This window comes from Alternaria hordeiaustralica (assembly GCF_023758085.1).
Source record: "Alternaria hordeiaustralica strain BMP 2776 chromosome Unknown scaffold_3, whole genome shotgun sequence".
Taxonomy (NCBI): Eukaryota; Fungi; Ascomycota; class Dothideomycetes; order Pleosporales; family Pleosporaceae; genus Alternaria; species Alternaria hordeiaustralica.
In genome coordinates, this window is record NW_026056775.1 from 1051702 (window position 1) to 1074726 (window position 23025).

General features: G+C 52.6%; 7 protein-coding genes across 7 annotated transcripts; 3 read left to right on the forward strand and 4 right to left on the reverse strand.

The window, feature by feature from the left end:
• Window positions 1–4929: 4929 nt before the first annotated feature.
• J4E84_002517 (uncharacterized protein) lies at window positions 4930–6099 on the reverse strand (the record flags this gene model as incomplete). Its single annotated transcript, XM_049385142.1, has 1 exon — window positions 4930–6099. One exon carries the CDS (start codon window positions 6097–6099, stop codon window positions 4930–4932), a length of 1170 nt encoding a protein of 389 aa, XP_049247165.1.
• Window positions 6100–7012: 913 nt separating this feature from the next.
• Window positions 7013–8267, forward strand: J4E84_002518 (uncharacterized protein; the record flags this gene model as incomplete). Its single annotated transcript, XM_049385143.1, has 3 exons — window positions 7013–7067; window positions 7123–7621; window positions 7793–8267. The coding sequence occupies 3 exons, from the start codon at window positions 7013–7015 to the stop codon at window positions 8265–8267; spliced, it is 1029 nt and encodes a 342-aa protein (XP_049247166.1).
• Window positions 8268–10537: 2270 nt separating this feature from the next.
• J4E84_002519 (uncharacterized protein) lies at window positions 10538–12384 on the forward strand (the record flags this gene model as incomplete). Its single annotated transcript, XM_049385144.1, has 5 exons — window positions 10538–10625; window positions 10675–10800; window positions 10848–11494; window positions 11547–11564; window positions 11623–12384. The coding sequence occupies 5 exons, from the start codon at window positions 10538–10540 to the stop codon at window positions 12382–12384; spliced, it is 1641 nt and encodes a 546-aa protein (XP_049247167.1).
• A 2790-nt stretch (window positions 12385–15174) lies between these two features.
• On the reverse strand, window positions 15175–16262 carry J4E84_002520 (uncharacterized protein; the record flags this gene model as incomplete). Its single annotated transcript, XM_049385145.1, has 4 exons — window positions 15175–15954; window positions 16006–16018; window positions 16068–16173; window positions 16220–16262. 4 exons carry the CDS (start codon window positions 16260–16262, stop codon window positions 15175–15177), a joined length of 942 nt encoding a protein of 313 aa, XP_049247168.1.
• A 297-nt stretch (window positions 16263–16559) lies between these two features.
• Window positions 16560–17322, reverse strand: J4E84_002521 (uncharacterized protein; the record flags this gene model as incomplete). Its single annotated transcript, XM_049385146.1, has 3 exons — window positions 16560–16616; window positions 16664–17149; window positions 17200–17322. The coding sequence occupies 3 exons, from the start codon at window positions 17320–17322 to the stop codon at window positions 16560–16562; spliced, it is 666 nt and encodes a 221-aa protein (XP_049247169.1).
• Window positions 17323–18680: 1358 nt separating this feature from the next.
• On the forward strand, window positions 18681–19714 carry J4E84_002522 (uncharacterized protein; the record flags this gene model as incomplete). The annotated part of the gene is made up of 4 exons (XM_049385147.1): window positions 18681–18749; window positions 18803–19146; window positions 19210–19428; window positions 19483–19714. The coding sequence occupies 4 exons, from the start codon at window positions 18681–18683 to the stop codon at window positions 19712–19714; spliced, it is 864 nt and encodes a 287-aa protein (XP_049247170.1).
• Window positions 19715–19988: 274 nt separating this feature from the next.
• On the reverse strand, window positions 19989–21560 carry J4E84_002523 (uncharacterized protein; the record flags this gene model as incomplete). The annotated part of the gene is made up of 2 exons (XM_049385148.1): window positions 19989–20982; window positions 21553–21560. The coding sequence occupies 2 exons, from the start codon at window positions 21558–21560 to the stop codon at window positions 19989–19991; spliced, it is 1002 nt and encodes a 333-aa protein (XP_049247171.1).
• Between the last annotated feature and the right edge of the window lie 1465 nt (window positions 21561–23025).

The window sequence follows — 23025 nt, forward strand, 5'->3', positions numbered from 1 at the left end:
ACAACGCCAAGTCTTCTCCGCAGCAGCAACGTAATCATCCGCTATCTCGGGAACAGCCGTGAACTTAAAGCCAGTCACCGCTTTGTTTGTAAGGCCAGAACAAAGGATATCCTGGGAATTGAATAGTCTTTCGCGTCGTTGTCCTTCGCCTAGTGGACCGTTATGTAGGGCTGCGCTGGCACCAAGCCACCAAATTACGTAGGGCGTGTGCATCGTCTCTCGAAGAGTCTCTAATTTGATAGCGTTCTTACCATGGGGTAGAATTGAAAACCCTGTGTTTCTGTTATGCTTCACACAGACGTTCGACGTCCACATCATTGTTGAGCATGGATGCTTACTGGGAAGTAGTCGCTCGTCGCTTTCATTTGGAACTGCGTCACACCAGAACTCCGTAGGTGCGCATATCAGGACGCGGTACCAATTCTGGGAAGCACGATGAACGTTCTTTCCTAGTCCAGGAAGATTGGTTGCTTGCGATGCTGAACCAGAAGCTGTACTGTGAGACGGATACCTAGTATTTCGTTAGTGCAATTCCCACATCTCTCTACCAGACCGAGTACGTGTTAGCATCGTGCGTCGTTCTATGTCCGAGATCGTAAGCTGAGTTCCTACAACACCGATGAGTTTTACTTCTTCGCTCTTTCACTGAATGTCGATAGAGGATTCGTAATCCACATGTGACATCCCGATCCAGTAGTTTCTAGGCCCCAAAATAACCCAAATCCGCTCTTCATCTGACTTCAATCTTCCCAAATACCCTCAGATAGGCAAAATGGCTTCAGCTGACATCTGTCCCAAAATACATCCGTGCTACTGCAGGTCCAGCCAATGAGCTAGCTCGGCTCGAAAGCTACGCGGAAATACCTAATCGGGTGAATGCGCTGACATGACGGCTCAGTCAGCCCTACAAGCGGTTGTCGCGCTTGTTTGAAGAGTGCAGGAGTGCAAGATCGGTATGGTTTAAAGTCCTATTTTTGGGGGGCTGTGTAGGCGGAAGCGAATCTGCAGATATTCTTGTATTCAAGAGTCAAGCCGAGTAGACATGTTGCGAGGTGGGCGCGTAGAGCTTCGTGTCGGCGATGTATGCGTCTTCATGTGAGAGAGGATAGTCGGCGATATGTGCAATGTTGTTGCGGGTGTGTTGTATAGCCCTCTGTCGCCAATACTGCCCGTGTCGTCCTCCGATGTAACATCATATGTTTCCGAGGCGTCCGCCAATCGTCTGGCTCGTTAATCGATAGCGATAAAGCACGCGTGCTGTACGATCGAGTATGCCTGCCATTCAGCCTTGTGCTTCGGTAAATCGCATTCATCCGCTTCGGTGATCCATTCATCACCGGCTCCCACTCCCCTGGGTACCGATCGTAATCGGAGTCCATAGATAGTGCCAGGGGTTTGCGCTGCCGCAATGCATCATAACTTCTTATCCACGTTGCCGGGATGCCGTGACGCATACTCGCTCGTTTACATCCTTCCTGCTTCCGTCACGCGAGTGTGGCGCTTGTCCCGATGCCGAGTGGAACGGGAAGCCGAAAGAACGTGAGCGTCTATGCAAGTTGTATTGGCCAAGTCTTGCATTTGTTGCTTCCAAACGGTATAGGATCTGTCCTGATAGGACGTACCAGTATACGGATAAGGCTGATTGAGGCTTGGTCAAGGTTCTGGGCGTCTTCGAGTATGTCGCTGTCCGAATGCTGGGTTGATATGATTTGCAGTGGCTACTTTCTGTGCGGGAGCAGAGTGAAGGTTGACGGAAATTCGGATCAGCCAGTCGCGATAACACCCAAGAAGGAACTAGTCGTACGGTCGCCGCTCACTCGTTCCAAGGTTGCTTCACAGCCCTGGTGCACACAACCCTCGTCTTCAGCCCACGTACCGCATTGCGCGAACTCTGTTCCTGCATCGACGTATACCATCTCGGAGGCGTTTCCGACCAACTTGGTGTATGGCAGCGGCAGCTAAACCAAACCAAGGCACAACCACTGTGCATTATCGCAATAAAGGCCTTGGAGTGCTTCTAGCTGATTATTGTGCGCTGAAAGTAGTAGTACCGGAAGACTCATACCGTGTCATGATCGGGCTGCACACGTCGGCGACTGCCGCGTACACAATGCTCCAAACTCAACACCATTTCCAGCTTCCAGGCACCAACGGTCGGGCATGGGTGTAGAGTTCCCCCGCGCGACGTAGCAGGCATATGGGCGGGTAAGGCTCAAACGCACTGCCATGCACTGTATCCCCCGGTGGGCTCGAAACAGCATCTTGGCCACCTACGCAGCCCTATTCGCTGCTTCAGACGACCCAAGCCCACGGGGCGGCCTCCAAATGTGGAACAGCAGGTTGCAACGCTGCCCAGAAGGAGTTTGCGCTCGCACATGGCTTGCAGGCATTCGTGTTGCACGCCCAGCATTGCCCTCGCCGGCGGTCCACGGAAAACGGCCCCGTCCAAGCGAGATGCAGCACAGCAATCGTCGGGGGATCGCGATGGATGAGTAACAGTGTGACGAGCACGATAATTGACTCGAAACTGCAAGTCGCCCGAATGCGCGACCGACGGGAAACGATGAATTGCCTCGAAGAGGTTCTTGCGACCTGGTGTGAGTGCACTGCGCAGGTACGCAGTCTGGCGTAGGGAAAGATGCTTGTCGGTGATGATGTTGTATGACTGTGTCGTGCGTTACGGCAGCAGGCCAATGGCAAAACGACCCGCGCTTGTCGAGGAAGTACCTTGGCGTGTGCTGCAAGCATTCAGATTGTACCTAACGGCGTGGGGTGTTGTTGGTGGTGGTGGTGGTGAAGAAGAAGACACATGTATCCTGATGGAAGGGGTGTATAAGCTAGGCAGACATGCGTCGTCAATGCAGAAACACACCTTCTTCGTCATAGCACGATGCACGAGGACTGAAATTCCCTCTGCTTTGCAATCGCATTCCCATAAAGTCACCAATGAACACCTGTGTCGCACAGTTTCCGCATGGTTCCATGTAATCAGCAGCAGGGATGCCATCAGCCGCGCACGCTGCTGCACGCCCATCTTATCCACCTGGCGCGTGCGCTGCATTGCGGCTCCAGTTTCCCACCCGCGAGCACAGGTCCCCCTCTCACTGCCACGCACCCACCCACAGACCCTGAAACTTATTCCTGTCTACCCAAGCAGACGGCTTCGCGTGCTGCGCAGTCGTCCGGCGAGTAAGAGGAAATGATGACTAGATGCCTTGTTCGTGGCTTGAACCAGGGTCCGTCCGCCACCAGTTCCCGCCGTTCTGGTTGGTGGTGTAGGAGGGAACAGGTAGGTGAACTGTGCGGTATAAAGACGGTTTGGATGCCTGGACCATGGGAAAGCAGGCAAGCAGAGCAAGTAACAGTTTCCGATCCGTCCCAGTCACCATACCCGAGCGCCCTTTTCTTCCCTCGTCCTTTCCTAGTCCGCTTTCCTGCATTTTCTGGTGTCTTTGTCGGCCTCTTGTTTCATATAAGTCGAGTCGCTTCTTCCCTTTGAGTCAAAAGTTTCACTCATTCAGCATCCTTCTATACCATCTTCTTCCGTCTTCGACTATTGTTCCACTGTTTCATCCGCGTCTTCCTGCTATATACCTCACGCACAGTGTCTTCGTCAGGAACAGCATTGTTTCACTCTGAGACTACACGTTTACAACTACACCATCTTCAAGACACTACCCGATGGGTCGCGGCGGCTACAACTAAGACCTGTGCATTCATCTCAATACCAAAGACCCGGCTCTTTGTTCATCAAGTCTGCACGTCAACCAATTTCAAAGTCGAACAAACAGATCAATCACAATGTCACCACCAAACACACAGGAAGAATCGGCCAACATGGGTCGCGGAGGCTACAACTAAGCACAACGGCTGCTCCCGCAATCCCGCAATCCGAAACATCCATCAGCACCCTTGCGGCGTGGTTCACCATGGCTACGCCTCACACCATCACACTCTACTTCCCGCCACTTCCCGCCACCCGAACACTCCGCAAGAGACGCCTCGAACGATGGAGGCCATCTCTGACTTCTTAGGCCTCGGCCATCTACTTCTTCCATCAACTTCGTATTTCTTTCACCTTTGTATCATCACACATTCTTAACCTGTACCAACATCTCCTCTTTCTGTCCTTTATCTTTATCTTCATCTTCATCCTCATTTTCTTGTTTTGAATCGGCATTAGCGAGCGTTGGACTCTTTGGACCTGGACACAGGCTATGAACTATGGGCTACGGAATCATGGAAATTGTATGTCACAGCATTCTGAGGCGTTTGGAAAGGCTGGGATAAGCTCTTCATTGAGCGATGGGTAACGGACCTGGATACTGTTTCTAGACACGGAGTTATTCGGTGTTGGGCGTACTGTTTTCGAGTTTGCTTTGGGTTTCTCTGCTTTTCTCTGCTTTTCTCCTCAATCAAGATCTCGTTTTCCTCGATACCACTGTTTACGACGTTTTTGCATTTTGAACGACCAGCAGGTCTGGTAGTAGAGCTTCATCACTTCTGCTTTGACTAGAATAGACAATTGATACCTTGACGGTATCCTCTTCCCACACTACAAAATCGTCCTCGCAAGCTGTGATTTGAAGTACCGCCAGTACCGCGACTCTGTTCGCTACTTTCCAACACAGAATCTGTAAGAAGGTTGACGTCAGCAAAGGTTCGTCACGTGATCTTTCGCGGCCGCAGCTGAGCGTAAGCCGGCAAGCATCATGGGGAAAGAGTTCGGTTATCCAGACGCCCTATGCAGCAATCGATACTGCACAGACACATCCTGCTATTACCATTGTGGCTTTCCCCAGCAACGCCCGCTTGGCCCCCTCTCGGATGCAACCGTCTGACTCAAATGGGGGCCAAAGTGTAGAACGCCTTGCCAAAGATTCTAGAACGTGACACGACATGAGGGCACGAGATACAGGCTAGAATCACTTACTTTTCGAAAACGACCCCCAACACTTCTTCCACGTCGCCGCTGTCACCCCGGCCTGTGATGCGGGCCAATGCGTCGGCGGCGGAGCGAAGGCACTCTGCAGCGACCACAATATCGACCTCGTCGGCCTCGCCTGGTGGTTCTTCACCGGTTCTGGTTGTATCGGCCGAGGGCTCGGTGACGGTTGTGAGGAAGGCGGAAAGGTGGCTGAGACATTCGGAGAGAAGAAGACGTTGACGCTCGGTTGCGCCTAATGACTCTTGCCAAATGCTTGGGTCGGGATCCGAGTCAGGAACTAACGCGGCTGTCATAGACTTGAAAATATCCTGCAAGATAGTGAGGAATTCCGGGATGTTGTCGCTAGTTGGAGAAGGTATCGGCCCTGTGGGTGGCTTGCATGTAATGAAGCATAGGCGGTCTTTAGGGAGGCCCAGCGCGGAGTGGATCTTTTCTTCCCATTTCGCCCGCGAGATATCGAAAGTGTAAAGTTGGTCGCGCTTGTTGAGAGCAACGATGACCTCGATGCCGACATCAGCGCACTGCTTTGCCGTCGCCATAACCTCAGGATCCATCTCGGCTGTGGCGTCTTGAACGACAATCAGCACGTCTGACTCGAGTGCTCGTTGCTTTGCGCGCTTGATGCCTTCCTGTTCAACGGCCCCAACGACGGTCGCACCTGCGACACCAGCCTGGCGAAGGCCGGCCATGTCTCCAATCTTGACAAGCCACCCGCCCAGATCCAACCCTATCTCAACCACGTCGCGCGTTGTGCCGGCTTCCTCAGAGACGATGGCGGCATCTCTTCCAACAATGCGATTCAGCAAACTGCTCTTGCCTGCGTTGGGTGCACCGAGAAGCGCAACGCTAATGCCATTGCGCAGCATCTCTCCACGAACGGCATTGGCAACGTGCGCCTCCATCTGCACCTGTAAGGCACGGACTTGAGTTGCGACGGAGGCGCATAGGACAGCAGGTGATTCGTCAAAGTGTTGGTCTTCGGAGAAATCGATCAAGGCCTCCAGCTCGCCCCGGGCCTGCAGCAACAGCATGCGCCAGTGCTCGTATCGTGTTGCCAGTGAGGAGGTTGTGCCCCTCACTGAGATCTTGCGTTGCTGCTCAGTCGAGGCAGACAGTGTCTCTCCTAGCGATTCGATCTGGGGAAGATCCATTCGGTCGTTGGCGAAAGCGCGCCGTGTGAACTCCCCAGGCTCAGCATAGCGGATCCCCTTGCGCTTCGACGTGCGAACTTTGGGTATGTTCGCGCATTCAGGTATGGCTGACAGTACTGCGCGTACGATAGCCGGGCCGCCATGCACGTGCAGTTCGAGCACGTCTTCTCCGGTCACGGTATTGGGCGCGGGAAAGTAGAGTACGAGGGTACCGGAGTCGAGTATCGTTGCGGGCGAAGGGGGGACATGTGGGGTATATAGCTTGCGCAGGGTTGCCTGACGAGGCTTCGGAAACGCTGTAGAGGGACATAGCCCTTCGTATATCTACGAAGCGTAAGGAAGGGAAGTCGATCATGGGGTGGAGAGTGCAAACCTGCCTACATGCCGGACCCGAGGCTCGAATGACAGCTATCGCTGCCCTTCCACTAGCAGTAGAAAGCGCATATATCGTCGGTTCCTTGCTATCTGTATGGTACAGACGCGGCTGGCATGTCAAGGCGCGCTGCACATGGAGGGGTTCATGGTGGAGCGATGCGATTCGTGCGACATGGGGCGAATGAAATACGGTGCGAATTGGACAACAAGGCGCTCTCAATTGATTGGAAGGATTGCGACGGAGAAATGAGACGACGGCTCTCATTCCGCCAGTTGAGGTTTACCTCGTCGTCGCATCTGTACTTGATGGTAGCTCCGCTGCACCTCCGCAGTGGCCCGTGCACGCGCTAAGATAATAATTTCTTGAGATCGTCGCATGTCTACTTTGCTACTACAACACCTGTTCCCTTCGCGCCAGAACGCACACACGATACCCCGAAGGACCCTCTGTTCGCTTTTCGCCGCGCTGAAAGACTATTGTTGAAGGGATCCTCGCTTCTGTGTTTACGTGCGTCCGCGGAAGGACTTCATTGCCGCCATGGCCTCGGACGATCTTGTATGGTCCGTTATTGGCACCGATTTTTGCAGCTTCAGTGCGTGAGCCTCTGTAAATATGCATACAAGATAATGCTGACCTTGTCTACTCAGAACTCAAAACCACAAAAGACCAAACTTTCTGCAGAAACGAACACAACGTATCAGGTTACTGCTCCAAGCAGTCGTGCCCCCTCGCGAACTCACGCTATGCCACGATTCGCTCAGATCCCGCGACCGGCGAGCTGTATCTATACATCAAAGCGATCGAGCGCGCACATCTTCCGTCGCAATGGTGGGAAAAGATAAAGCTTCCTAAGAACTATAGCCAAGCGCTCGAGATGGTCGACCAGCACCTCGCATACTTCCCCAAGTTCCTTAAGCACAAGAACAAGCAGCGCTTGACTCGTCTTACTCAAGTCAACATAAGGATACGGAAACTGGCCAAGGAAGAAGAGCGTCTAGGAGAGCGCCTAGTTCCCAGACTGGCACCCAAGGTCCGCCGACGAGAGGAAGGCCGTGAGCGCAAAGCTCTCGCAGCCGCCAAGGTCGAGCGCGCCATCGAGAGAGTTCTCATTGACCGTCTGCGTAGTGGCGCATACGGTGATCGACCGTACGTGCACCCCCCTCTCCCCACTGCTGCCATGATTATTCGCTTTTTAACCCTGAGATCCTTCGATGAGGATCAAAAACAACAACAACACTCTAATTTTTTAATGAGCATCGTCACACTGTCAAGCATTTGCTCACTTCGTGTTTGAGTTTGAGACTAACTGCAAGACAGGATCAACGTTGAACCAAACGTCTGGAAGCGTGTCATGCGCGGCCTGCAGAAAGAGGGCCAGCTCAAGGGCGACGAGGATCTGGACGAAGGTATCGAGGAGGAAGACGAGAACGAATACGAACACGAGATGGAGAACGGTGTCGGCGAAGTCGAATACGTGAGCGACATTGAGGGCGAATCCGACGACGAGATGGAGGACTTTGAAGACTGGATCGGCGGGCAGAGTCCCGACGAAGGCTCAGGCGACGAAGATGACGAGAGCGGTAGCGGCAGCGAAGAAGATGAGGAGGATGAGTCTGCAGATGAGGACACAGAGGCTCTCAAGAAGACGCTGGCAAATCTCAAGCGCAAACGCCCTGCTGGCCCACCACCCAAGCCCAAGAAAAAGCCATCGAAGGACTCCAAGGGGCCGAGACGCGAGATCGAATACGAGATGGAGAGAGAGCCCGCGGCGAGAGAAGCCATGCGCGTATGATACCTCTAGCATTGTCACACTATTGGCGTTCAGCGATGGGATGTGAAGTTCACGTCTTAATGACACAGGAAAAGCAATTCGTCGTCGCGCCAGAGGCGCATGCTGCAGCGATGCTCTGTTTGATACCATCTCTTCACACAATGCCTCAATCCCTTATATATTCACTCTGGAACGTCATGAGCGACGGCACGTTTAGTATTCACAATGGTCAGCAAAGTGAATGAATATCACAACATCCAAGCAGGCGCTTCCTCCCCGTTTCGAAGAATCGAAACCTCTAATCAATCAACCACATAACCCATACAAATACCATGTCGTCAAATCAAGTCGATTCTTCAATGGGCGTTTCGCGAAATCTGGACGCGGCGAGTGAAGCTGAATCTGTCCAGAACGCCTGGGAAGATCATTGCGCACTTGCCGGTCCCAGAATAAGTCCGTCTTCTATCTCAGAGACAGACCTGCCCCCAACGAATGAATCTCCTCCTCGGCGAAGTACTCCCCAATCCAAGCCCACTAAGCTAAACGACGAAGATTTCGGCGACTTTGTAACAGCGTCAACTGATCCTTTGAAGCGACCCGTCTACCATGCAACAGAGAATGATGACGAAAAGCAGGGGCTATTGAAATCTTATTCTGCGCCTGTATGGGAGGCTGATACTTACGTCGGCATGGGCCTTGTGGAGCCTGTCATCGCCGGGATAGGTATGTTCAAGAGGACGGTGTTACCGGCAAGAAATCTGGCTACCTGGAAACTGAACAAAAGCCGAGCGCAGATGATTATAGAAGAACACAAGAAAAGGCGACTGCAAAAGCCTGTCGTCTCTGCGACTCCTACACCTGCCCCATCTCCTACAAAGAAGGGCGCAACGGGGGTCGCCACTAGTTCATTCGGGGCTGACTACAATCAGTATCTAGACACGCACAGTAGCAGTATTTCAGCGTCGAATATGAACGGGGTGATGCGGCCAGTAAGCTTAACAGCACCGATCGATGAGTTGATGGAGACGGAGCGTAACGCTTGGGGGCCTTAAGAATGGAAGCATTGGCCAGACCACTTCATCGATATAACAACTAGTCATTCCAGGCAAACAATGGACCTTGAATGACTCTGAACACCTTCGAATCGAAAACGTATGCATGTGCGTTGGAATCCGTCTACTTCTTGCATCATCACACCAGTTAGACGCGTGTGAAAGAGATGCAGGTGGCCGTGCTAGCGGCATCAGATAGAAAATGCAACGGGTGTTAAAACAAGATCGAGATGTCGCATGGATACTCGCGGTGAACATTACTCCAAGAATGCAGTGGGCCACCTGGGCAGCATCGAAAGGACTCACGTGCAAGTTTTAGTACACCCACAGTGCAACTCCAACAGCGCGTTCTCCACAAAGAAGCCTCCCCCAAGCTATCGGCTCCACAGCCTTAATCCTAACCGAGAAAACTTGGTGCTGTCGCGTGGTTGACGCACCCTGTCCCTGATGATCGTAAATCCCGCAAGCTGGATACTTCAACCGGCACACCTACCGTAGAACCAAACACCTCCCCGAAGACTTGGGTTTGACAACACCCGTCCCTTCGAAACGAGGGCATTTTTAGGCATTTCCCAGGTTATTCCCACAAGTGCTGACGTGCGGAACTACGCTTTTTGGCAAGCCGCCCAAGCAATTTCTTAGACGAGCCGAAGCATCGGACTAGGCCGGAGCTTTTCGCGCCTTCGCGATGCTTAGCCACCAAGCACCAAAGCGGCGCGAAACACCGTCTTGGTGCGCCCGTGTCGCGAACTTTCACCCTGTTAGCGACATCATAATGCGCCGGAAGTACCTATTGCGGTAATTCCGATGGGCGACTGCGAGCTGACTGGTGAATTGCGACGAATCACACAGGGCGACCCTGGCATCCCCGTGCGATCGGGTAGTGTGTCTTTCTCCGCACGCCAAACTCCACGGGGTTGGGATCACCAGCGGCTCCAGACCAAACGTCATCGTCGAGAGCAAACTGTGGGGATGACGCCGGTAGACAGGGCGGTTCGGCGTTATTGCTGGGTTGGCGGCGTGAGGACGGACTCTACTGTTACATTGGTGGCAGAGAGTTGCGGTTGTCCTTTCACATTTTCTTAAGAGAGGGTCGTCGCGCCTGCTGTCGTACCTCATCGATCGCACCTCGCACGAAGTGGAAGCGAGCTGGCCTCTTGTGTTGTTGTTTTGTTGCAACGCCTTTCTTACCTCGTTGTTTGGCACGACACGCATTGATCGTTGGTATTACTAAACAAGATGGGCAAGTTCTATGGCCTCAAGGGCACTAAGCTCAACATTGCTATTGCTGTGATAGCAGGCACAGATTTCGCGCTCTTTGGTTATGGTAAGCATTCATGCCATCACTGTTGGTATCAATTCTAACATTGGCTCAGATCAGGGTGTAATGGGCGGTTTGCTCACGCTGGGCTCTTTCATCAAATACTTCCCCGAAATCGACAGCAACAACCCACCCCCAGGAAGCTCGAAAAGCCATGCCGCGACTATCCAAGCCATCACAGGTAAGATCGCTCAGCATCTAAGCCCAACGTCGCTAATGTCCGTCTAGTCGGTGCCTACACACTGGGCTGCTTCTTCGGCGCCGTAGCAACCATCTGGCTCGGTAATATGCTCGGGCGCAAGAAGACCATCTTCATCGGCAGCGCTATCATGATAGTCGGAGCCATCCTCCAAACAGCATCGTACGGACTCGCACAGCTCATCATCGGACGATGGATTACCGGTTTTGGCAACGGCATGAACACAAGCACAGTCCCGACATGGCAGTCCGAGACTTCGAAACCACATCGCAGAGGGCAGATGGTCATGATTGAAGGTTCCATGATCGTCTTCGGTGTCATGCTTAGCTACTGGCTCGATCTCGGCTTCTCCTTCCTCGAACCCAGCAGCATCGCCTGGCGCTTCCCTATCGCTTTCCAGATCATCTTGGCCCTGTTCATTCTCGTTATGATTCCTGGTCTTCCCGAAAGCCCGCGTTGGTTGGTACTGAAGGGTCGTGAGGAAGAGGCTCTTGAAGTTTTGGCTGCGTTGAGCGACCTTCCTATGGACGACAAGAAGGTCGAAGCCGAGTTCCAGGCTGTCAAGGATGTTACTGAGGAGATGTCGCGTGGTGGCTTCCGCGATTGCTTCAAGCGGAACAAGAACCGCAACTTCCACCGCACTGTGTTGGGCTATGTCAACCAGATGTTTCAACAGGTAAGTTCTGCTTTCCCAACAGGAAAAGAGATAGTGACTAACGACACTCCAGATCTCTGGCATCAATCTGGTAACCTACTACTACTACTACCGCGTCTATTCCAGCCCGTTCTGACCTCAATATTTAGGTAACATACTACGCCGCAACCATCTTCGAAAACTCCATCGGTCTCTCGCCCTTCCTCAGTCGCCTTCTATCCGCCTGCAACGGTACCGAATACTGGATGGCTAGTTGGATCGCCATCTTCACAATCGAGAAGTTCGGACGCCGCTCTTTGATGATGTTCGGTGCGGCTGGCATGTCCATGTCCATGGCCGTGCTAGCAGGCGCAACCAGCAACATCGGCAACACAAGCCTGGGTCTCCTCGCCACCGTCTTCCTCTTCGTATTCAACTCCTTCTTCGCCATCGGCTGGTTAGGCATGACCTGGCTGTATCCCGCTGAAATCACACCACTATCCATCCGCGCGCCCGCCAACGCCATCTCCACCACAGCGAACTGGATCTTCAACTTCCTAGTCGTAATGATTACGCCCCCTGCCTTCGCAAACATTGGCTACCAGACCTACATCATCTTTGCCGTTATCAACGCTGCAATGGTACCCTCGGTATACTTCTTCTTCCCAGAGACTGCATACCGGTCTCTGGAGGAAATGGATGAGATCTTCCACGCGGCAAGCGGTCCATTTGATGTCGTAGGTATTGCGCATAACTTGCCGCATCGCTATGGCAAGAAGGGCGAGCTACTAGTTGACTATGCGGATACGGAACAGGCGCATGAGGCGGAGCGGAGACGGAGCTCGGTTGTGGCCACGCAGTCGAATGGGGGTGTGTTGGCGAAGGACAATGAGAAGGAGCTTAGGGAGCATGTTGATAATGCGGGGAAGTAGATGGTGGCTGATGGGTTGACGATGATGAATACATTGTATTCTTCGAATGTGACTGTTCTGTCCAGATGTGTGCAGTTGTCTTCTTGGCGTGACACTCATATTTACTAAGTGAATCACCTCCTCTTTTTTGTTCTAGGCATGAACGTATTTGCGTCCTCCATTTCGTGTGCCTAATAGACTGATAGATAACGTTTGGTGTAAGCAAACGTCTCTCGCACCATTTTCTCAACTTCTCATTCGATCCCGATCGTTGGTCTGACTCTCATCTTTCCCATCATACTTCACCCTTCTCGGCGCCTTCTCCAGCCCATCCCACATTTCCTTACTATAATACCCAAAGCAAACATCGCAGTTCCCACACTTGCCACAGCCTTTGGGCTCCCTACGACCCGTATACACATTGAAGACCCAATCTGCTGGTCTCTCGCCCCACGGACCAGTTTTGAGATCATACTTGTCAGGCGCCTCAGGGAACTGAATCTCATGACGCGGCTTGGTGCGATTCGTGAGCGTATGGAGATCCCTGCCCCTCTTCCGCGCTACTTCAATCGCGCGACGGAACCAGACCTTGCTTTTTTCGTTCGGCGAGGGTTCTCCTCCGCGTCCAGGACTAAAAGTAGTGATGGGCCCACTGCTTTTCTCCACGTTCTCCAGATACACAGCTTTCGTCGCTCCGATTCCGGACTCTGGGACTCCGAACAGGGACAGTGTGTTATACTTGCGATTTCTCTCATTCGTGAGAGTATCTTTTCGTCTAGGTCGTCCTCCGATCAGAGAAATGATGGCATCTTCAAAGCCCTGTTCCTCGTTCGGTTCCCATTTGATATAAGATTCGCTGAGCGATCCCCACAGAACTAGGGCTTCGTAGTTACATACACTCTCCAAGAAGCAGCGTTCCAAATACGCTCCATCGCTCTCCCAATCTTCTGCGCTGTCGTCTCTGTTGTAGTAGGCCTCGAGCTCAATGTCTTGGATGTCCATGCAGAGGTGCTTTAATTTCCTCATGTTGCTGAGTTCTTCTGGGCGGAAGGCTGCGCAGCGATAGCCGTGAATGTTATGGGGATTGTCATGATAGTCATAGAACATCAGACTTTCCAGGGTGTTCCCTTGGTAGGTGCCGAGATTGCGAACGAGTTCGTCCGCGTCCTCGAGACAAGGAGCATCGCCGGCGCGGAAAGAGGCTGTGATGAGTCCTGATGGGGCGGCAGTAAGAGCAGTGAGAAATTCTTGCCCAAATTCCCCACAACTGTCCAGGAAGAGATGTTTGACAGGGGAGGTTCCAGCAGGTAGAAGATTCTTCCAGGGCGTCCTGTCTTGGAAATTACCCACGCAATCTCTAAAGTATATCTTTTCGAGGCTTGGGAGACGGAGGAACTGAACCAGAGACACTGTGTTGCAAGGCCAGGTATTGGGATGATAGGCCGAATCCATCCAAGTTCCGGTGGGCAGACCAACAGCGACTGAACGAAGATTTGTGAGGCCAGGTCCCCAAGAAGTTTTTTTGTTGTGAGAGTCGTTGATAAATGTCTGAAGCCAGTCGAGACATGACCTCGATACCGCCCCATCGCGCGCCGTCATGACGAACTTGACGTCTCGAAGCCTAGGACAATTTGCAACGAGGAGGGCCTTCAGGTAAATGTCATAGCCATCAATAATTTGTGTACGTGCTTCCTCAGCGCGTGCACCGGGAATAAGATCACTCTGTGCTTGATCTAATGGCTCCATATAGTCGTCGATTTCGCCGGGTATGAACTCCCAGGTTGTTGGCGACCGTGAGCTCTGATCGATTGGAACATCGAAGTCAAGCGTCTTCCATGCATCCCATCCTGTGCGATCATACCAAACCTCCAGACTTCGAACGTGCCAGGCTGGGATTGGGTCACCATATCCGTAAGCGCTTCGGAGGAGTGTGGGAACAGTCGTTGGGTCAATATCAGACGAGACACAATACTTTGTATGAGCGTCGCGATGGCGTTTGAGAACGTCTGCAGAGCATGCGAACAAATGCTTGCAGGTATATGCGAAGTCGATCTGAGATGCGGGAGGTATGTAGTCGATGATATGATGAACGAGTTCAGTCGCAAGATTTGTAATGATGCACGAGCTGTCGGTATTGACTACAGAAACGTCGCTCAAGTCAGATGGGTGGGAAGGCAAAGAGGCGGTGAAGGTGAAATTGAAAAGGGCTCCTTTCCATTCATCCATGTTGTGTTTTGGGAATTATGAAGCGGACGCCTGAGAGGAGTAACCGACTTTATACTTGTCGTAAGAAGTCAATTCAAAGCATGAGACTTTGTCTCGGCGTGGTGCAAGCGGGTTGGTAATTTAGGCATCCTTCTGCTGCCTTCGGCTAATAGAGTGCTAGTTTTGCCGACGCTTCCATCTCCAATTGTAGCCCGTACACGAGTAGCACAACCAGTTATGCGCATTTCTGGACACAGTCGAGAGTTGTGGTCAATCTGGCTCGCACGTCGGCGTGTTAACGTGCAGCGCACGCCATCACAAGATCATATGTCTGGTACGATGGATGGTGGTGATGAGGTATGCGGTGTCGCGTGATCAAAGGTATCTAGTTTGTGCCTCGTGAGGATGACATGAGCGCGAAGGTAGCTATGCGCTATAGGAGCTGATAAAGTACTGCTGTGATGTCAGTCTGGTGAGCGAGGGTGTGAAGAGTGCAACGTACTGTCAGGACCGACTCGTCATCGCCATTGTCGTTGGGTAGGTAAACATAGAGGATGAGTGCATGCTCATGACAGAAGCCTCGAGAATGTCAGCATGTTGGTAGATTTAAAGTTTGTACGACTTACAAGCGATAACTCGTCCCCCCAGCCTACCCACACTCATGACCTTGCCCCAGTCACGCCCATCGATCCTCACTGTAGCCCAGCCTTCTTCACTACGCCCGTCAGCCGTGCCCAGCTGCTTCATACGCGTGCTTGGGTGTTCAGCTACGCCATCCTCTCCACCAGCGACGTGGCCAGGGTCGAGTTCTGGATTGCTAAGATCGGTCCAGATGGAGGATATGTTCATGGCGTCGGATCGGATCCTCATCCTGAGGCAGCCGTGCATGTTGGCGGCAACCTCTAGTCGTGTCCTTGATGCCGTCGTCGCGGTACTGGCCTTGGTGTCTGCCAGCGCGAGCTTGGTGAACCTGTCGCTGATGCTCTTCAGCTGCATCAGAGGAGGCAGTATGATGTGTACGTCTGGCTCTCTACAGACGGGCTCATGCAGATGCGCTACAGTGTCTGGCGCAAGCACCCGCACGGGTATCTCCTGCGTGACAATGGTCTCGCGGTTTCCTCCACCGAATTCATTGTCAAAGGCAGCGTCGAAGCCATCGTCGTTGTTGGCTGTGGCTGCAGGGAAGGCGCTGTACGTGTTCGAGGAGGTCGTGGTGACGATGGTGAGGGCAAGCATGGGCAGGTTGTCCTTCTTGGTGAGGCGTATCTGGGCCGACGTGGCATTGAGGGCCGACTTGAGGGCGCGGTTCAGCGACGTGAGCGGAACTTCGAGGTTGATGACGTTGTTCGCTGCTGATTGCACGCTGATTGTCTCGAAGATGGAGTCCTGCGCGGCGCATTAACATCGAGCCAGTCACAGATGAGACGGTATGCTTACAATAGAGAGGACACTGCATGCGGTTAGAACGAGAGACACCGAGGTATGAGGCGTCTACTCACGCCCATACTTGAGTGCCCTGCTCTGGTATGATGGTGAAGCATACTTGCTCCTCGCTGAGCTTCACCCACGCGAGCGGGCCGAGCGAATTGAGCGACGCCGTGAGCTCTAGATGGGGTTAGTTGCAGACTGAAGCGTCTGCCTATGCACCTACTCGTAAAGGTATTGATGTTCTGTATTGACGCCTTGAAGCGCATCTTGCCGGTGTTGTCGCACGACGCAGGTGGAAGTCGCGACGCGTCGAGAAATGTGGAGGGGAGGCCAAGCGAACGTCATCGCCTGCGCGTTACTCACCACATCATCACCAGTGGCCTTCACCAACTCTCCCGGTCATCGTCGCGCAATCATTCTGTCTTATTACACGCGTTTTTGTACATGAAATATCGATGGAACAGCGAAATAGCCCAAGCTTATCTATTCTCGACTACCTACGACGAGGCAGCGACTTCCCAAATCGTGTTCCGAACATGAGCAACACTATCGCAACCTTCTTTCTACGCCTGTCTCTGCACGGAGATACCAGTGTTCGATACTGTTGTCTTCGAGTACATCTAATCAGATATTAGTAGGGTCGGGTGGTACACCATGTACAACTAACCTGTCCACTCGTTCCTTGTATCTCATATCGACCTGCGCCGGAGAGCGGGACATTCGCGCCGCTCTTAGTAGTTGCCGAAACTGCAGTAAACGACACTGTTCCGAAATTCGGTGTAGCTACAAGCTGGCCTGGGATCACCTGGTATGCCTGCACGAACCAGTTTACCGCCAGCGCAGTCAGAGAGGACGGATCCACGCCATTCGGGGCCGCGAGTGTTTGTGTTGTCCTCTTGTTCTGCGTCTTGTTCTCAATCGTCACAGTACCCCCTGCAGTAGCCACGCTGACTGTCACGGTGATTGAATTACCGTTGGCAACAGGAACCGTCGAAGTGGTATCTGTCACCGGACCGGGGAAGTATGCAGAGAAGCTTCTGAGCGTACTGTTGTACACGATGCCACCACCGAGTACGTTCTCCTGTTCAAGTGTGTCCCCTATGCCGACCCAGATCGAGAGTCGGTTGCTACCCGATAAGTTCGGTACTGTGAACTGTACATGCAGTTAGTACTCATATCACATGCAGTACGAGAGTCACTCACAGTGCCTGTTACGCTGGCAAACGAGTCGCCTTGAGGCGCTTTGAGTACTGCACCCCCACGATTCAAGTCGAAGGCGGCAGATGCAGCTGACACCCAGCACGCGAGAATAGTACTGGTTTTCATGGTTGACTTCGATCTAACCAGTAAAGAGAAGAAATGCCGTGCGACAAGACGTCCAATGAGAAGAGATGCAAAAGCTTCCGGGTTTGAAGAGCGGAAGTGGTTGACGTTCCAGAAGGATATTTGAGATTCTGGAGTGTATACCTGACAGCACCACATGGACTATATTGCTTCCATGGGATCGTACCCGGTTGATAAGGGCTCGTTCCTTGCGATCAGATCCCACTCTCTTCAACAGCCTATTCTCTCGGCCCACTGCACGCTTCAATAATCCGATCAGCACGTGACTACAACCCTTTGGCCTCCGTCGCTATCCAGCTGGGCACCTTATGATCGGCCAATGACAAACGCGAAATTCTTTTGTACCATGCCAGCGTATCCGTACGAATGGCACGCGTTGATGAGGAACGGGGGTTGGACAATATAAACAAATGGTAAGGATTGGTACCCCACAACTTGGCGCGACGGCAAAGTAGAATAGATTGAGGCTCACGCAACCTTGTCCCAACGTCCGCGAATATCATCCTATCCGAGAAGCGGATCAACCACTTACAGTTCTTTGGTAATCGGAGACCTCGTTGTACAGGTGGGGCGCTGTACGTTCCGCCGCTCATGTGCATGCAACTGCCGACGGCATGACAAGACCTCCAATACTTGTGGAATATCGAAGAGTAGCATCACTGGACTCAATCGGACTCGAGGGGAACCTTTACCAATCACAGCGGTGCTGTTGGCGACCTAATACGTTCAGCTCAGCATGATCATGAGATGGTAAACTGGCCAAGCCGACGATTAAGTATTTGCAACTCGATCAGCAGCACTATGGATGACATGAGCGCCCGATACGATAGGTCATGTGAACGTAAGTGGATGAAGAGCGTGCGACATCGTGTTCCAGGAGCGTTGATGTGGAGGCTACCCACTCATGCGACGACATCGTGCATCCAAATTCATCTTTCGAGTCCCAAAGCGCATTAGCTTTCATCCAGCGTAAGATGCTGCCCATCGCTATCTTGACCATGACCGAGTTTTGCCTTTGCGACACGGCGTACCCGCTCGGCATTATCACCCTTGATCCCGGCGGTGTTGCGTGCATATTTCACACTGTTGTATAAATCACTGAGCATGAAGCATACCTCTTACCGCCTCCATCTTCTCCTTTCAAGCAGGACATCACCAGCCTTGTAATAATGAAGGTTTTCACTGCTACCGCCCTTGCACTTGTTGCACCCACAACGGCGCTTCTGCGCTTCCCATGCGCTCAGCTAGTCATCGACAGGCTAGACCCTCTGGTCACGCCAGGCCAGGCTCCCTCGCCGCATTTACACCAAATTCTTGGAGGTAACTCCTTCAATGTCACCATGGATCCAGAGAAGGACATGCCGGGAGAGTCAACATGCACGTCGTGCCAGTTCAGCGAGGACTTCTCCGTATGTTGAACCAACCACCTATCAACTGAACGACGTTGCTAATGGATCTGTAGAACTACTGGACAGCCGTTCTATACTTCAAAGCCAGAAACGGTACATACAAGCGCGTTCCCCAGATCCCCAACTCGGGTTTCAACGGTGTAAATGGAGGTATGACAGTGTATTACATGCAAGACGGCCTCTACAACTTCCAGCAAACCTCCAAAGTCCAGGCTTTCCAACCCGGCTTCCGCATGTTCATCGGCGACGTCAACGCGCGCACTAAAGACGAAGCAGAACGCTTCCGCCAGCTAACATTTACTTGCTTGGACACTATCAACACACGTGACCCGCAGACTCTCGACTTCCCCACCCAGTCGTGTAAGACGGGTATCATGACTGCTGTTCGCTTTCCCACGTACGTCTTCCTGCTCCATCTCCTTTCACTAATGCAGCATGCCAGTCCACTAACAAGTCTTAGCTGCTGGGATGGTGTCAATCTTGACTCTCCAGACCATATGGCACACATGTCCTACCCAGAATACGGGTCCTTCGAATCCGGCGGCCCCTGCCCAGCCAGCCACCCCGTGCGCATGGGCCAGCTTTTCTACGAAGTCATCTGGGACACGAGCAAGTTCAACAACAAGGCTGATTGGCCGGAAGATGGCAGTCAGCCGTTTGTTTGGAGTTTTGGTGATGGGTAAGTCAAGGACCGTTGTACCAGATGGTGTTTGTTGCTAACATATTTTGACAGCACGGGCTACGCCAATCATGGCGATTACCTCTTTGGCTGGCAAGGCGACGCACTTCAACGCGCTCTTGACTCGCCTTGTTACCAGAACTGTCCCACGCTCAAGACGCAGGATGCTGCCGCGATGAACAAATGCACTGTTCCGCGTGTTGTCAAAGAGGAGATTGATGCGTGGGTGAGCGAGCTACCTGGTGGCCACCAAGCACAGTATGTCAAGAAGCGATGGGCTGAGTAGAAGTGCACTCATCCATAATTTGAACTCAAGTTTGATTCGTATTGAGATAAAGAAATTACGACTATGGACTCTGGTAGCTACTGAGTAGGTAATGCTAAGTGAGATGCATCTTTGCATCTCATCTTGCTAGTAATACATGAGATGTTCTGAAAAGAAACTTTCTAATGATGGTATATGACTCCGGCCGAAATATGGCACTGCGGTTTGCGACGAAATGTTATGCGCAAGGAAAGACCGCTGTTAAAAAAAGAAAATATGAGCTGCTGTAGCTGTTTTATCCGCGCGCGAGCCATTCGCGGGATCGAATGCGCGGTAGGGGTTTGTGGAGACTGCATTTAGCTGTCCCACGTATGCGGATCACGGTGATCTCGCTCGAGTCTGCTTCGCTTTGTAGTGCAGATTCACCTGCATCGCCGTTCCTGACCCGTGGTGCTGGGCATGTGCATAGCACTCCGGCACTGTCAACGGCGTCTTCGTCGTCTTCCAGATATATCGTGGGCGCGACGGAGCTTCCTCCGTCTTCGCTCTTCTCTTCGAAGAGACCAATCTCTTTGTCCCAGATTTCGTGGCTGCTTTGCCTCTTCAATCCTAGGCTCTTGACAATCTCTTCGAGCTCCGCCGCACTAATCCTCGCTCTTCCGCTCATCGCTTTTTCGAACTCGGCATCGGAGTCTTTGGGCGGGGAGTATGTGAAGCCACTGAGCTGTGACCAGTCGCTCACTCTACGCGTGCTGACTGTAGATACGGAGAAGCGCGAAGAGGGTCCTGGTTTTGTGACCCTACGAGGGCTGGATCGCGTCGAAGGTGCTTCGATGTCGAAGTCAAGGTTAGATTCGTCGTCGTGAAAGCGTGTTAGGCTGTTGTTGTTATGGCCGTGAGAGGGGAAGTATGCTGTGTCAGGGCGGTAGATGACTGTTTGGCCAGAATAGCGGGAGTTATACGAGTTGTAGGAGTCGTCCATCTCCGATTCGTAAGACTCGGAGTAGCTGGGAACGAGGTCGTCGACATCGCCGTGAATGAGGTGAACAGTGCTGCCGGCGATGGGGCCAGAGATGGCGGCCACACGCGGGGCTTTGCGGGGTGTATCGAGGGGATCGCGGATCGCTCTACCAAGAGGCACCAAAGTACTGAGGTTGACGGCTATCATGGCAGCTAGGAATTCGATCATGCCCCAGGTAGTGAAATTCAAGTCGAAGTTGTTGCGATGGCCGACGTGACCCCAAGAGGTGTAGACCGTTCGGGTTCTGATAATGGCCACAGCGCATACACTGCGAATGTGTTAACGGTCAATACTCTAGCGGCACCTTTGTGAACTATGAGAACATACAAGAGACCCAATAATAGAACTGCGAGGATGTGTAGCTTGGCTCCAAGATTGGAAGGAGTGCCGACGGCGATGGGTAAAACAAAGACGACCATTAGCACGTTTGACGCTGTATTGATCGCTAGACGAACTGGTCAGATCTGTTTGTTGTAGCCAAGAGTGTTGTACTTACAGTAATTCGCCATGGCCCAAATCTCGGACTCGCTTTGCGACATACATAATGCCGCATTATCGCGCGAGAGATCCCAAGCCGCCACGAGCGGCACACACTGAGCAAGAAGCGATGTGAACCATTCAATTGTGTGCCAGAACACGAGTACTAGGTCTGTCAGCTTTTGCTCCTGGAAGCTAGGTTGATTTAGACCTACGGATGAGGCAGATGAGAAGGAATGTGCGTCCCATTTGTAGATAAGACTGGCGTCTAGCACTCGTAAGAGGTAAGAGAGTGAAAGCAGCCGACAGCTTCACGAGACCAAGCCCAAAAATGATGAATGAGTTCAACGCCCACATCCACGGGCCCATTTGGACGGTCTTGCTGGCGGGTAAGACATAGTCGTCTTGCTGCTGTCCCAGACCGAGCTCTACGACTCCAGTGAACGTGATAAAGATCCCTATTGTGCATAACTATTCTATGTCAGCGAATATGAGCCATGCAATTAAACTGCACTGAACTTACAGCGGCCAGAACCATTAGTCCATCATCGATGCCGAAGGAGCGAAGGAGCTTTCCACGAGTGAAGGCTCTGAGCGAGTAAACCAACAGCGCGGTCAAGACCAGCGTAACGACAATGGCAAGATGAAGGGGCCCCTTGTCGTGGACTAGCCAGGGCAGCGGAGTTTCTGTTGTTGGGACTGCGCTGGCATCGACACCCATTGCGTGAGCTGACGGTAGCAGTGTCCTGTTTGCTCCGTGTATTCATGCAGAGTTGTCGACCAGGCGAAGGTGAGGTGATTGAAACGATTGAATGTCTGATGAGAAGTACACGGATGAAACGACTGTATGGCAGGAAGAAAGGACTGTGGTCGAGAGGAATAGAGGGGCACGGGATGTTTAGAGGAGAGCGTCTTGTACGACGAATTGGACATGGCGTTTCAGCCCGGGGTACCACCGCAGACACAGGCGCGTGGTTCACGGCTCCTCGCCGACGTCGCTATAGAGATAGCAAAGCTGCGCATGCACAGTGGGGAGCCAATCGAGTTGTCATAGTCTGCAAGGTACGCGAGCGGGGTGTTTTGTTTTCCCGTTGCGCCTTTGGATTAGTCCTCCACTGCAGGGCTTTTAGTGCATCCCATGGTACAGCCCGGTCGCTCTAGTAATGCTATCGGGCGCCTGGGGACGGGATTATCAGGTACCGCTTCGGAAGGCTCCAGGACACGACTGCTTTTCTCAAGGTTGACCCTCTTTGCCAGGGGCCAGTTCAGGGCTCTGGAGGGTCTTCCTCAGGGTCAATACGGTGGGCGTCCCCTCCCGCATACCAGCGTGCGCTACCAAGTTCGCACCAAGCACCACAGGTAACATATAAGTCTTCTGAAGACGAGATCTCGTTCCGATGGGAGATTGCATCATCGTGGGAGAGTAGATGCGCCCTCTGTCTCCACACCATGCAGCCCGAAACAGCAGTAGTGAAGATTGTGGCTTGGAATCGAAGCAGTAGCAATGCAGCATTGCAGTACAGCCCCAAAAGAACAAACAGAAAAAACGAACTTCGAAGTCTAATGCCCTCCAAGGATGTATTTGAGAGATGGGTTCGTGTGGATGGGTGGAGAATGGCGCATTCTCTCCTGCATGCGAGTGGTGGATCGTCGCGTTGCTTTTGCTCGTGATCTTCAGATTGACGAACGGGTATTGCGAATTCCAGCGCCACAACGATATGCGAGATGCAGGAGACCTTGCAAGCACGAGGTACCATCGATGGAACGTCTGAGACGGGCTGGACTGCGGAGGTCGCACTGAGCCACGCGAGGAGGCGCATACAACACCGATGTC